The sequence below is a fragment of the Quercus lobata genome, chromosome 1, assembly GCF_001633185.2.
Source record: "Quercus lobata isolate SW786 chromosome 1, ValleyOak3.0 Primary Assembly, whole genome shotgun sequence".
NCBI lineage: Eukaryota > Viridiplantae > Streptophyta > Magnoliopsida > Fagales > Fagaceae > Quercus > Quercus lobata.
In genome coordinates, this window is record NC_044904.1 from 46,600,047 (window position 1) to 46,614,982 (window position 14,936).

The 14,936-nt window shown below is 36.2% G+C and overlaps 1 protein-coding gene across 8 annotated transcripts in view; it reads right to left on the minus strand.

Annotated features, from left to right (window-relative positions):
* Window positions 1-14,722, minus strand: part of LOC115991105 (CMP-sialic acid transporter 3-like) — a 30,603-nt gene extending 15,881 nt beyond the window's left edge. For 2 of the 8 annotated variants that reach the window (XR_004092172.1, XM_031114889.1), the window contains exons 1-11: window positions 14,382-14,722; window positions 12,955-13,151; window positions 11,924-12,040; window positions 8,081-8,137; window positions 7,454-7,531; window positions 7,180-7,224; window positions 6,275-6,334; window positions 6,032-6,154; window positions 1,211-1,288; window positions 715-784; window positions 72-179 (exon numbers count right to left, since the gene is read on the minus strand). Coding sequence is in view for 7 of the 8 variants with exons in the window: in XM_031114889.1 (XP_030970749.1) it covers window positions 72-179; window positions 715-784; window positions 1,211-1,288; window positions 6,032-6,154; window positions 6,275-6,334; window positions 7,180-7,224; window positions 7,454-7,531; window positions 8,081-8,137; window positions 11,924-12,040; window positions 12,955-13,122 (904 nt within the window). In the remaining variant the exon portion in view is untranslated. Of the gene's footprint in view, window positions 1-71; window positions 180-714; window positions 785-1,210; window positions 1,289-6,031; window positions 6,155-6,274; window positions 6,335-7,179; window positions 7,225-7,453; window positions 7,532-8,080; window positions 8,138-11,923; window positions 12,041-12,874; window positions 13,209-14,381 lie in introns of those variants that run through there. The other 6 variants (XM_031114870.1, XM_031114865.1, XM_031114860.1 and 3 more) reach the window with 6 other exon arrangements.
* Between the last annotated feature and the right edge of the window lie 214 nt (window positions 14,723-14,936).

Sequence of the window (14,936 nt, forward strand, 5' to 3'; positions counted from 1 at the left end):
CTGCCAACAATGGTATGGCAATTAGATAAAATATGAGCTGCTAAACAAATAGATTGTAGTCAAGTAGTCACCTGCATATTTGAAAAAGAATGATGATAAAATCCCTTGAGCTGCATTGTTGCAAATTAAAAGCATGGTAGCCTTGGAATGTCCTTGTAGTATATCCAAGCTGCTGGGACCTTTAAACATTAAGTTTCAGAGGTTAAAGCAATAATTCCAACTTAAACTATACAGTTTTGTATTGCTTTATTATCTTTAACCATATTTTCCTATCACTTGATAATAACATCCACGTTTTTGTCCTACAATCTGGATGATGCATGACTCAACCCAAGTATGACAATTGGACTATAGAAGCAAAAGAAAGGGGGTGTGGGGGCAAAAAGATGGTAGAAATAAACATAGAAAAGGAATTTCTTCCAGATACAAACTGTCAGGTTAATAAACATTAAACTACTGTTAAATCTCTCTCTCTCTCTCTCTCTCTCTTCTATGTGTGGTGTCGGTGCATGTGTAAATACTATTAAATTATTCACTTAAGAACAAATAAATCAAGATTAGAAAAAGCCTCATTAACATAACAATAAAAGTTATTAATTGACAGCATATTTTCCATTAAATATTACAAATTTATCACAGGCATCATGTACATTACCCTTTCAGATCTTCAATAATTTCAATCATAATAAATTTAAACTATGTTTGATGCCTTACCTTTGAAAATGGCAATTCCAAGAATAGCTAGGAAGTTGAACATGGCACCATAACCATATAGAAACAAGTTCTGCAAAATGCAAAAAGTGCCTTCATGATGAGAGTATTTAACTTGATTGTAGTAGAGATAATCATTTAAAGCTTTTAGAAACCAAAATAAAAGTAAACAAGCAGAGAAAGTTACAGAATCATCCTAAGATGGAATAAAACAAGCAGCACTGTAAGTGGTCCAATATCCAATTTAGTTTTGCCCGAGATTCAATATGGGGTTATGTGGAGGCAAACACAAAGTAATGGAGAATTGAAATTGAAAGGTAAATATTTCAAAAACAGACTTTATCCGATCTCAACCTTTAGACATAATTTCTCTACAGCTCTTTTTTTGATTAGGTAAGAATAATTTTACTACTTCATGAGCAAATAAAACTCCTACTTGAAGCAAAATAAATAAATAAATAAAAGAGTAAGAAATATCAGGCAGCAATAGAACCTATACCTGAAGGTAAATGCTAGTCTCAAATTGACTCTTCAAAGCATACTCATTGAAGACTGATGCCATCGATGGAACAGTGACCTGTATTAATGTTCTATATCAGTTTTCTTTTGGTCAAGTTCTCTAATTAGGGAAATTACACATCTGTGTTTAGTTGCAACATAAACATATCTAATAACATTTTTTTTTCTCATCAAACTATAAACAGTTTCCAAAACATGCAACATTGTTGGATAAACATAACAGGATGACAATTAAAGAAAATATCAAACAGTAATGTTTATGAAAAAATCATAATGCCCATTACAGCCTTGTGGATATTATTTTATGATTGTATAACATTTTTTACTGGTAACTTTAAACATGCACCAATTGGGTCTTGAACCCATGATCTACCTTCCACCCCCATTCCCTTGTTTTTTTTTTTTGGGGGGGGGGGGGGGTGCCATTTTACTTAGAACTCATTGTCTTTATATAATTTTTATCCATGAAGAGTTGCTTTTAATTGCAACTTAGTAAGAATCAGACTGATCATGGCATGTGAATCCCAACATCAACATGAGTCCAATGTCATAAGACCATGTAGTTCTACAGAAATGCCTTAGACAAACTCAAACTTGGTATTATGCCCATCACCAGCAGGCATCAAATAGCAGAGTGTCTACTGCAGGAATGTATTACTATATGTTGTGATAAAGAAATTGGCCTACATTATATAAATCCAAATGCAATGCACTTGTCAAATCTAGCTACAAGCTCAAGACATTTTTTTTTTTTTGATAGATAATAAGAGTTTTATTGATGAAAAAGAACAATGTGTTTACGATTGTAAACACACTGCCCTTGAAACAAATACAGTCAAATCATAAGGAAAGACTAATAGAGTTACGGAAATCAGACAAGGCACTACAATGCGTAAGCCCCCGAATACGAGACCACTCAAACAAAGTCCTAACAAGCAAGGTCTTCAACTTATCTATAGAACTCTCAACGTCCTCAAAAGTTCGGGTATTGCGTTCCTTCCATACTAACCACATAAGGCAAGCTGGTACCAAATTCCAAACCTTTGAAGGGTAAGTTCCCAACCAATTCCTCCAAGCAAAAAGAAGAGAAACAATAGTGTCCGGCATCACCCACTGAACCCCAAACATACTAAGGACCTCACTCCACAAAGCAAATGCAAACTTACAATGGATCAAAAGGTGATCCACAGTCTCCTCATCACACCTACATAAACAACACCAGTTGACAAGGGGCAAGGTCTTCTTAACCAGATTATCAATAGTAAGAATCCTACCCCTAGCAGCAGTCCATAAAAAGAAAGAGACCCTTTTAGGTACCTTTACACACCAAATGCTCTGCCAAGGGAAAGAAACAGAAGGGGCTTTCAATAAAGCAATATAAAAGGATCGCACATCAAAAACACCATTACGATTCAATTGCAAGATCAAAATGTCCTCCCCCTCCCCACTAGGAATCCTGGCAGAAACATGCCCATAGAAAGAATAAAACCTCCTCAACTCCCCTTCATTAAAATTACGACAGAAACGGAAGTTCCAACTCCTACCTCCCCCGTCTGGTGCAAAGATTAACATGTCAGAAATCAGAGCTTCCTTAACCACAGCACATGCAAACAATTCCGGGTATAATTCCTTCAAAGGAGTAGGACCGCTCCAAGGGTCGTGCCAAAACCGAATACGATTGCCCTCTCCTGCTTCATACACCACATGACTAAAAAAATTGCCTGCACCTTTCCTGATATTCTTCCATAACCCACAACCATGAGTCCCTCTCACAAGTCTAGTGCACCAACCTCCACTATCCTCTCCATATTTGGTGGCTATTACCTGACGCCATAAATGAGTAACTTCCTTCCCAAATCGCCAAAGCCATTTCCCAAGTAGAGCTTGATTGAAAAGCCCAATCTTCCGAATCCCCAAACCCCCTATCTCCACCGGCCAAACAACCTTATCCCAAGCAACAAGCGGATATCTGAAAACATCATCAGAACTCCCCCACAGGAAATTCCTCTGAATCCTCTCCAATCTATTTGCTATGTGTTGCGGAACTGTAAACAGCGATAGATAATAAGTTGGGAGACTCGACAAAGTACTCTTCAATAAAGTAAGCCTACCTCCTTTTTACAAATACAACCTCTTCCAACCAGCAAGCTTTTTCTCCACCCTCTCTAAAATAGGATTCCAGATCGAAGCATCCTTAAAATGAGCCCCAAGAGGCATTCCCAAATAAGACATAGGCAGACGCCCAACCTTACAACATAGAATGCGAGCCAAAGCACCCAAATTCCCAACCCCACCAACTGGCACAACTTCACTCTTGCTAACATTTACTTTTAAGCCTGTAATAGCTTCAAAAAAGATCAACAACATCCTTATATATAATAATTGTTCCCTTGACGCGTCACAGAAAATAATAGTATCATCAGCAAACAATAGATGAGAGATATGCAAACCTCCTCTTGCATTGGGGCTTGCCTGAAACCCCCTAAGAAAGTCACCCTCTTTTGTCCTCCTCAATAACCTACTCAACACTTCCATCACCAACAAGAACAAAAGAGGAGATAAAGGATCTCCTTGACGAAGACCACGAGAGCTACCAAAAAAGCCAGCCGGGGACCCATTAATAAGCACTGAGAAACGAACTGACGTGATACAAGCCTTCATCCACCTCCCCCATTTCTCCCCAAAACCCATTCTCTCCATTATGTAAAACAAAGCATTCCAATTTACATGATCATAAGCCTTCTCTATATCCAACTTAATGATCACACCCGGAACACCACTCTTCAATCTACTATCCAAACATTCATTTGCTGTAAGAACAGAATCCAGAATCTGTCTTCCCCCTACAAATGCATTCTGGGAGTTGGAAATAAGTTTGTCCAAAACTCTTCGAAGCCTAGACGCCAAAACTTTAGACAGAAGTTTGTACAAACTTCCCACAAGGCTAATGGGCCGAAAATCTTTAATATTGACAGCTTTAAACTTCTTAGGTATCAAACAAAGAAAAGTAGCATTCAAAGATTTTTCAAAGATGCATTGGCTATGAAAGTCTGCAAAAAAAGCCATAACATCCTCTTCTATCACACCCCAACACTTTTGGAAGAAAGCTATGGTAAAGCCATCAGGACCAGGAGCCTTATCACCCTCGACCTCCTGAAGAGCAGCAATGATCTCCGCCCTATCAAACTCCCTTTCAAGAGAAAGCCTATCAAACTCATCCAAGCTAGCAAAATCTAACCCATCAACAGTGGGTCTCCAATCCTCAGGTTCCTGATAAAGACTCTTATAAAACCCCACCACCTGATCCTGAATATCTGATTCATCTTCATACATAATGCCATCAACCTCCACACCCCTCATGGTATTGGCTCGTCTATGTGAATTAGCAAGCCTGTGGAAAAACCTAGTGTTATTGTCCCCCTCCTTTAAGAACAAAGCCCTTGATTTTTGCCTCCAAGAAATCTCCTCCAAAGAAGCTAAAGATTCGATCTCCGCCTTAATCTCACTTTTTCTTGCTTTATCTGCCATAGTCAACACTTGCATTCCTTCTCTCAAATCCAGATTCAACAGCTCAGACAACAAACATTTTTTTCTAAAATGCACATCCCCAAAAATATTTTTATTCCAATGCTTCAAGTCTTTTTTAAGAGCCTTGAATTTACAGGCGAGAACGTAACTAGGGGATCCCACAAAATGATAACTGTTCCACCAGCCCCTAACTCGATCCACAAAACCCTCCATTTTTAGCCACATGTTCTCAAATTTAAAGGGACTTTTCCCCCTCACCAAGCCTCCTGCCTCCACCAGAATAGGACAATGATCGGAAACCACCCGAGGAAGAGGCCTTTGAATTACATCCAAGAAGTGTTCCTCCCAATCAGCTGAAACCAAAACTCTATCTATGCGAGACATAACAGGGTTCGCTGAATCTCTAAACCACGTATACTCACCCCCAACGAAAGGAAGATCAACCAAAAAATTCCTCTCAATAAAGTCCGAAAAATTGAACATGGTTGGATTAAACGAATTACACCCAAGACACTCTGCCGGGTATCTAATAATATTGAAATCACCCAAAACACACCACGCTGAACTCCACCTCACTCTCACACTATCAAGTTCTGCCCAAAAAGCATCCCTCAAACCGGCATCATTTGGGCCATAAACTCCAATGCAAATCCAAACAAAACCATCTGCCACCCCTTTCAACAAGACCGAAACAGAAAAGCTACCCACCACACAATCAATTTTTTCATACACCCTTGTGTCCCAGACCACAAGAATACCTCCCGCTGTGTGAATGGCATCTAAAGCCACCCAGTCCACAAAAGAGCTGCCCCAAAGACTTCTCACAGCAGCAGAATTAGTACAGTCCAGTTTGGTTTCCTGAAAACACACAACCTCACACTTCCATTCTTTTAGTAAGTTCTTCACAGTATCCCTCTTATGAGGATTGTTAAATCCTCTCACATTCCAAGATAGAAGTCTCAGATTCATGGACAACCAACAGAGCCCAACCCACTGAATTTCACAATCTCCCTGTTTCGTTTACCAACTTGACCATCATAATTAACTGTCGAAATTAAATTCCGTAATTCCCTCATACCTTTTGTAGAGGAAGAAGCAGTACGACGAAGACATTAGTGATCAGTAACCATCTTGACAAATTTCAGCAATGCCACCATTCAAAATAGTTATGACACATTGTTGAATTAAGATTGTTGCACACCAAGTAATCACTTTTTACATAGATAACACATGCTAGCCAAATTAAAGAGTGACAAGATTTTAATATACATACAAAAATCAATGTGTATAAGTATGCTCCTGTATCAACTGGAAGACCTAAAGCAGTGGTGCCCTCAGGCAGAGATTTCAGCTGATTGACACTAATTCCAATGAGCAACAGAGCAAGAGCCTCCCACTGTTAAAAAACAATTAACCAATATAAAAATACAAAGACTTATGAAAGATGATATAAACATTCAGAAAGTCAAACTGCAGTATGTGTAACAACTGAAAAATATTTATTGTTTGGACTAACCTGAATAATAGAAAACTGCCGCTTCATGATTATTTTCAACAAAATGGCAATTACCAAAACCTGCATGTGTTTGCAATCCACATGTAAATAAAACAAGAAGACAATTATTTATGAATCACTCATCTGTTGAAGATGGAATATGGGGAGAATAGTCAAATCTATGGGCAATGTTTCAAAATCAATCCACAGACTGGTCATCTTGAGTCAAGTCAACTAATGTGCTGAATACATAAGATGATAAATTTTTGAAATAGTCTATCTCAAAGAGGAAAATGGAAATAACTTTTTGATGAAGAACAATCAAGAGAAAATAAAAGAACAAGAAAATTAAAAGATAAACCCTAAGAATCAGCACCTAGGAGTCGCCTGGAATCAGCACCAAGCAAGAAACTTAAGCATCGGCACCTAAGGTGTTAGGAATCAGCACCCAACGTAATGGAAAATCTCCTATCTGAAATTTTCATTAATCAATCATCCATCCCTAAATACAACTATCTAGAACCCTTTTATAGAGCTTTTAGGAATAAAAGATAATCCTACATAAAACTGAAACTAACTTGAAAACTAATCCCAATTTAAAAGATAATCACTATTTGAACTCAAATCTAAAAGTTCAAAATAATCCAATCTCCTATGAGATAAATACAAAAATCTGAGAATATAAATTCTAAAATAATTTTGGCTATGCTCCCTCATCACTTTTCAGTGTGCATTTGGATGAGCTTATTTTCATCTGTTTATTTTGTAAACGTACAGTTGTACCTTGGAAAAGGTGATGGTTTACAGTGTTGTACATTCCATTTCAGGTTGAATATAAGCTGAACCGAACAGGGCCTCAATATAATCTCAAAGTTCAGTTGACAAATATCAAAATACAAATACATCCACATGAGAACAAACAATACCTTTAAATTGCTTAGCATCTTCACAGTTGCAGGATTAAAATAGAGCTGCACAAGAAATAGTAATTATCGTGATCATACATGAAATTCAAACTAATCAATGATATATTTTATTTTAGCCTCAATAATTAAATGTTAACTTTTTAGAGAAATAACTATTTCATCTCTTGTACGGAGGAAGAGGACAGCAACTGATCATATTAGAAATTTGCAAAAAGAATACAAAGGAAAAAAAAAATTAAAGATTGCAGTGGTTGAGCAATATGAAGACTTATACCTGCATAATGAACTTTAAATAATTATTAATAGCATAAAGGAGAGCGGGAACGGCGAGAAGCACATTATTTTGAGCTGCCTACAGGAGTAAGAAAAATAAATAAATGTCATTATTTTTTTTCCTTTCCTAGCAGATGGCCAGCGGCAGCAGACAATGAACACAGTTGGTAACATTGTCTTAGATCAGAAAGAATTTTTCCACTTGACCATACCCAAAGAATTTTCTGTTTGATAATTAAGTAATTTTATAGAAAAAGAAAAGGGATGGTCACATACAGAAGATGTGAAGCAATCCCTTTCCAAAGCATACAATCACAAAGAAAAAGAATCAATAAGATCAACAAACTGAGGGGATGCTACACAAGGCAGACAGCCAATCATACAAGGAACTCAATAAGAGCTCTTTGATTACAGAATTAGGTCACTAGGTAGTCATCCAATCATACAAGGACCTTAATGAGGGGATGTTACCCAAGGCAGTCATTCAATAATGACTTTCTTCTGTAAGGCATAAACATTACTGGCGTGTCATCAAACCATGGTGTTAATTAAACTCCAGAATATACAACGCTCCAAAATTGTCTTAAAATATACAAAAACAAACTCAAAATGATATTATATTTATTACCTGTACAAATGTAGGCACAGAGAGGAGAGATTTCTCACCAACTTTCTTACGTCGACCCTGGAAATAATAAAGTTGAAATATAAGATATTAGCTGCAAGTTTATGATAGTAAATAGAAGGAAGAAAAGAGAAAGCTTGCTCTCCCACCACATTTCACAACAATATTAAAAAGACTTCGATTGAAGGATTTAGTTCCCACCACTTCTATATAATTCTTCTTTCCAGATCCACCACTTCTCTATAAATGTGCTTTATTATTAACTATCACAGTTAATTTTGATTGTTACTTAATTTTGGGGTTCACACTCAACAGTTTATTCACTGGGTTTGAGCCAAGGCTTTAAGATGTAAGCAAGGATGAGCATAACAAACAGGCTTGAGACAGCCTAATGTGCCAAATCAAGGGATCAGCTTAACACCTCCCCCCAGCCTCCACAGGGGGGAAGAAAAAAGCAAAAAGTAAAAAAGAAGAAAACATCTCTTGCACACACCTAGAGATATATGTTATAGAAGCAGTTGACACCCACAATTTTCCCTATATTAAAGCCATTTTCAATAGTGACAGTGTGCCACCACGTCTACAAATTCTTGCAAATGCCTGTGTCACTGAAGCATAGATTAAACAAGGCGATGACCACTGCCAGGAAAGAATGCCTCTTTTAAAACTCAATATCAGGCCAAGGATCTCTAACTCAATTAGCACCTCCTCCTTTATAAGTTCTAGGGGAAAGGTGAGGTCATGGGTTCAAGGCCCATTGGGTGCGTGTAACTTACCCAAAAAAAAACTCAATTTCAATAAAGGCTTGCTTTTAAGGACAAAGGCTTTGATCTTTTTAGAGGCTCAGGCAAAATTTTAAAATTAGATTTGCATTGGTTATAACTGAACTAAGCAACCATATATGAAAGGAGATACATAAATATCTATTGCTTGAGACTCTGACTACAGGTAAATACTAACTAAAATCTGAAACTCCTGTGGAAGGCACCCTTTAAAACAAGCATGAGAAGGGATGGAACAGGATGATGTAAGTTTAACACTTCAAAATTCATAGCAAATATATATTAGTTGGCAACATTTGTCCCTTCCCATTTTCAGTTGTTAATTCAATGTCCAAAGAAGCTTGAACAGAAAGACTTTAAGAAGGATTTAACTTATTTGACCATCATAACTTTTTTTATAAGTATTATTTTGACCATGGCTATGGCCAAATAAGAGTTAAACAGAACTTGCAATGTGCTATATTGGTTTGTTTAGGTAATCTTGAATGAAAGAGAAGAAAATAATTGAGATAAACAGAAGGAACCTAAACACATTTGAGGTGAGTAAATCTCTCTACTTTTCTGTCACTAAAGACTTTCCACTACCTAGAATTTTGAGGGACTTAAGTGGAGTCACTTTTTGATTGATTAGGACATCAGTTTGGGCAATTTGGCAACTCTGTCATCTAGGAATCCAATCTAGAAGAATTTTGCCCACAAGAATCCAGGTCAGATGTGGTGATATTGGAGACTGAGGTAGCTATGCAGTTTTTGTTTTACTAAAACATCTGAAGCAGTCTTTCTTACATTGTTGTGTGTAAGAATTATGTGCTCACCTATTGAAATGGGCAGGTTGGAGATAAGAAATGTAGTGTCTTTTAATCAAGCCTTAATAGGGAAATGGCTTTGGAGGTATGGACATGAAGCTACTCATCTTTGGTGGAGAGTTATCTCCACTAAATATGGAGAGAGTAAAGAGAGGTGGAGTACTAAAGTATGCAGGAGGGCTTATGGATGTTGACTATGGCGTAGTATTCTTGAAGGATGGAAGAGCTTTTCTAAGCATTTGTCTATCGTAGTGGGTGATGGTACTCATATCCTCTTCTGGCATGATAGGTGGGTTGGGGATGACCCCCTTAAAATCCTCTATCATGAGCTATACAAGTGTTCAAATGACAAGAAAGCCTAAATTTCTGATGTTTTGTGCCATCTGGGGGAGGGAAATGATAAAGTTTGGAACTTGAGACTCTATAGGGATTTTCAAGACAGGGAGCTAGATGCAGTTTTTTCTCTTCTTGATTTTATCCAAGTTTATATTCCCCAGGGTGTAGGGAGTGATAATCTATGTTGATGCCTCAAAGGAAATGGTAAGTTCGATACTCGGTCCTTCAACCATGAGATCCGGGATGCTCCTAGCTCTTTTTTCCCTTGGAAGGGTGTTTGGAAAGCAAAGATTCCTAAAAGAGTGGCTTTCTTTTTGTGGACATCAGCTCATGGTCATATTCTTACTTTGCATAATATCATGCTTAGGGGTCGCTCTTTGGCAAATCAGTGTTGTATGTGCCTTTGTAATGGAAAATTTGTGGACCATCTTCTTCATTGTCCTACTGTACACTCTTTATGGGTGTTTATGATTCAAGTTTTTGGTAGTCAATCGGTCATGCCGGACTCCGTGGCAGGGCTGTTATTTTGTTCGAGTCACAATCTCTAGCTTGGGAATAGTAATTCAGATATTTGGAATTTGATTCCAGGCTGTTTGATGTGGATAGTATGGATAGAATGAAATCGCCATTACTTTTGAGGACACAGAGAAGACGTTGGTTGATTTAAAATATTTGTTCCAGCATAGTCTTTTTGATTGGTCTCGGTGCTGGGGTTTTCTTGTTCCTCTTATAGAGTTCATCTCATCTCTTAGAATAGCCTCTTGATTTCTTTTCTATTTTTTTTTTCTGTTTTTGCTTTTTTGTGCTCATCATCATGAACACCTTGTAGTTTCCTTTCCTTTCTTTCATCAATAATATTACTCTTATTACTGATCAAAAAAAAAAAAAAAATTATGTGGTTAAATGATTAAATCTACTATCTCCTATCAACTTAAACTTTTGGAAGACTTGGTAATTTAACATGGTATCAGAGCAAGACGTCATGAATTCGATCATTGTCTTCTCAACTCCACCTCTCATTTAAAATCCCACGTATTGTGCCTCACCTATTAAAAGCAAGTTTGAGCCAACAAGTGAAGGAGAGTATTAGAATTATGTGGTTAAATGATTAAACTATCATCTCCAAACAATTTAAGCTTTTGGGAGAATTGGAAATTTAACATTGTGGATTGACAAGCCCCAACTTAATGCTTTTGTAAGCCTCACAAATAGCAAATTGACAATGCTTAATAATATAGAAGGTGATTGAGGTCATGAAGATAATTATCACCTCATGAAAATTAATTTATCTTTATTTGCATAACCTGTATGTCTTAGTTTTTTTTTTTTAAGTACATAGTTCTTTTAAAAACGGCAAAGGGAACAATCCTGGTACACCAGAAGTATACAAGAAAACACCAACAGTTAATGAATGAAAACCACAAAGATTAATCATCTAGAGTAAATTAGAGAGAAAACTGTCCTGATTCTTGAAGCTGTGTTCACTCATGTATGTCTTATGAGCTCTAGCTCAATTAGCACCTCCAACCCTTGCAAGTGCTAGGTCGAGGGTGAGGTTTTTAATACCTACCAGATGCATGGTGTAACTTACCAACCAAAATGAAAATTTATCTCAAAGGTTGGACATAGGGTTATTGAAATTGCATCCACATTGGGATAACTTAACAGGGAACACTTTCCCTAGCCTTAGTTTATGTCCTAGGCTATATGGCTATACCTTGGAAACAATTTTATTTCCTTCCACCTGTAACATTTTATTTCATATGTCCAGGCAAAAAATAATAATAATAATTACAAATTTAACTTTTTCCACAAGATATATTATGAAAATCAGCACTTATTCCATTCAGAAACCCAGTGAAAAAAGAAAATAAAAATGGAATTTCTCGCTTAATGTTGCTAATGATAAAGTGTAAATATACCTGGATCAAAAGCATAACAATAGCAAAAATAACTTTTGCTGCCTCTGTCAAAAAGTTAACACTAATAGGACTAAACATGAATTTCCCATCCACCTTGGACATATAGACCAATATAGGCTGCACAAAAGGAAACGAAAATACATAAGAGAACTTATAAAGATTAAATAGGAACTGCTAAAATTTAAGCTTAAGACTGTCTTACAAAATTGATATTCAGTTCATAAGTTAATATACAATGTTCCTTATTATTATTGGTAAGCTATACACACGATGGGTTTGGAACCCACAGACTCTCTCTCCACCTTGTTCTTATAAGGGGAGGAAGTAGCATTTGAAATAGAGCTCAATGGCTAGTCTATGTTCTTAATTCTAAGACAATCATAATACTGGTCATGACTTTCCATGATTCAACAAAAATACATGAGTTGTTTAAAAAATAATAATAAATTGAAATTGCTAAAATAGTAAGACTAAGGCTCTATATTGCAAAGTACTTAAGATAGTCTATGTTCTAATTCTAATGAATAAAAAAATATTATCATGACTTTTCATGATTGATTGAGTTACACAAGGCAAGATGAAGTCAAAATTTTATATAAAAAAGGACTTATGAATATAGCTGGGCCAATTCATTAATTATACAAGTATAATACGACAGGTAAGTATAGACAACCTTAAGTAGTTACCAAAATGCTTAAAACCACAAAGTGTCTGATAAATTCGTGTTTGTGTGTTCACCTATTTGCTGGTAAAAGTGGTAAATTGTACTTTTTTTTTTTTTATAGGTAAATTTGTACATATGTTTTAATATGTGCATTTATTATTGTCTCCTTCCATTACTGTTTGCACTGGTCAATGAGTTCTAGCTTAAAAAGAATTCCTCCCCCTTAAGAATATGCTAAAAGGATAAGATTGTGGATTCAAGATCTATCAAGTGCATATGTAACTTACCCATAGGAAAACAGTTTTTTTTTTTTTTTTCATTTGCACTGGAATTAGAATGATTTAGTTCATGAGAACAATTCATTCACCTGCAAACCAACCAAGATGCAATCTCCAACAACCAAAAGGATGTTCAAGACTCGACTCTTTGAGGAAACATCAGTTCTATGCCGGTCGTATGCCCTTGAAACAGTTCTAGAAGTTGGGGACAACAGTTTTGAATGGCAAACACTGCATTCTACCATCCCGTTTTGCATCCACTTGCCCACCAGTCCTGATTATGAAACTGTTTTCAAAACCAATGAAATTGCGCTAAGACTGGAATAGCATTCAAGAATAATATCTTGCAACAAGAAAAACACAAAAATCAATTAAAACCATCTCCATTAACAGAAAGTTTATATTTGACATGTTTATAATACAGAACTGGTTATTAGTGCGAGTAAGCATACCTATATACATGTCAATACACGTGGCTGTGGGTGGCATTTACATTCATTACATAAAAACATCTTTACATAATAGATGTGCGGAACATACTTGTATGAATGTGCTTAGGCCTTATTTATACTATCAATATATGATAGTATCGAGCCATTTATGCACATGTGATCATGAAATCATGAACATTATGTATGAATGATTTTTCAAGTCTGCACATTCACACACGCATACCCTACAGACATTGAAAGAAAATGTGCACTAAATCTCAGCTACATATGCTCTAACACATGGACATATAATATACAAACTGATCAGCATATAAATAAATACAGTTATAAATATAAATACATAAACATGAAAATGTGCATGTTTAATCATGGATAAGTATATAAGTAAGTTTTCATGTATGCCTTTAGAGTCACCCAACATACACATATAAAGAAACAAAATTTCAGCTAGATTGATACAAACCCATGGGCAGAACCATAGAACTCACCCTTGAAAACTGGCTTACAAAGGAAGGGTGCCTAAGAGATTATATACACGGTTAAGCTTACACTTAACCCACGTGGAACACTAGAATCATAACATACTACCATACTTCGCAGCCAATGTCCACAATGGCTCACTCTATCAACACTCACCCGATGGTAGCCATTTCTCTTTTTTGGTGGCTCCATTCACAATTACTAAATCAATACCGAATAATACAAACATTCAATCAATACCAAATAATACAAACACATGGGTAGAACTCACCTTTGAAAACCAGCTTACAAGAGGAAAATACCAAGAGCTTATATGCATGGCTAAACTTACACTTAAGCACAACACTAAGATCATAATATAGACATTATGTGCTACTACCTCAAACAACATATACAAATTTTTAACAATAAATTCGATCAAATTTAACAAAATTTTCAAAATTTCGGCTGGGTCATTGAGATTGATTTAAAGAACACGCATACAAGCATATTTTCCTTAAATAGCACAAACCCATATCACCAAAACGATAATACTGAAAGAAAATGAATGAGAAATGACAAGAAAGAACAAAACAAAAACATACCTAGTTGAATAGAGTTAGAAAAGCGAGCAATTGCAATCAGATCTTGTGGGATAACAAGAAGAGCTTAATCCCCCAGAGAGAGAGAGAGAGAGAAAGTGTTAAAGTGAAATGGGTCTGTTGGATCCAATAGCAATTTGCAGTAACAAAAAGGGAAAATTTTTCTCTGAACGACAATAATCTGAATATTTTGGAAAGTTAACAAATAGACAGTGGTTCCGAGGTGGCGTGGTATAAGTGTGTAACTTTGCTGAGTACTTAAAAAAAAAGTGAAAAAAAATCAAAGTTTTAAAAATTGGACCGGCCGGTCCAACTAGTTCAACCGAAAACTGGCCACTAATCCAGTCTGATTATGTTTAAAAACCAAAAATTAAAGAAAAAGTGAAAAACCCCGGTAACTGGCAGTTCAACCATGAAAACTAGAAATCGGCCGGTTGAATTGGTTTTTTAGAATAATGTTAAGATGTATGCATTTTGTAGCAAAAAGACAAAAAGTTGCATTTTTTTTTCCTTCAAATCCAACCTAAAACCCATAAGAATGATGATTCAAAACTGTGA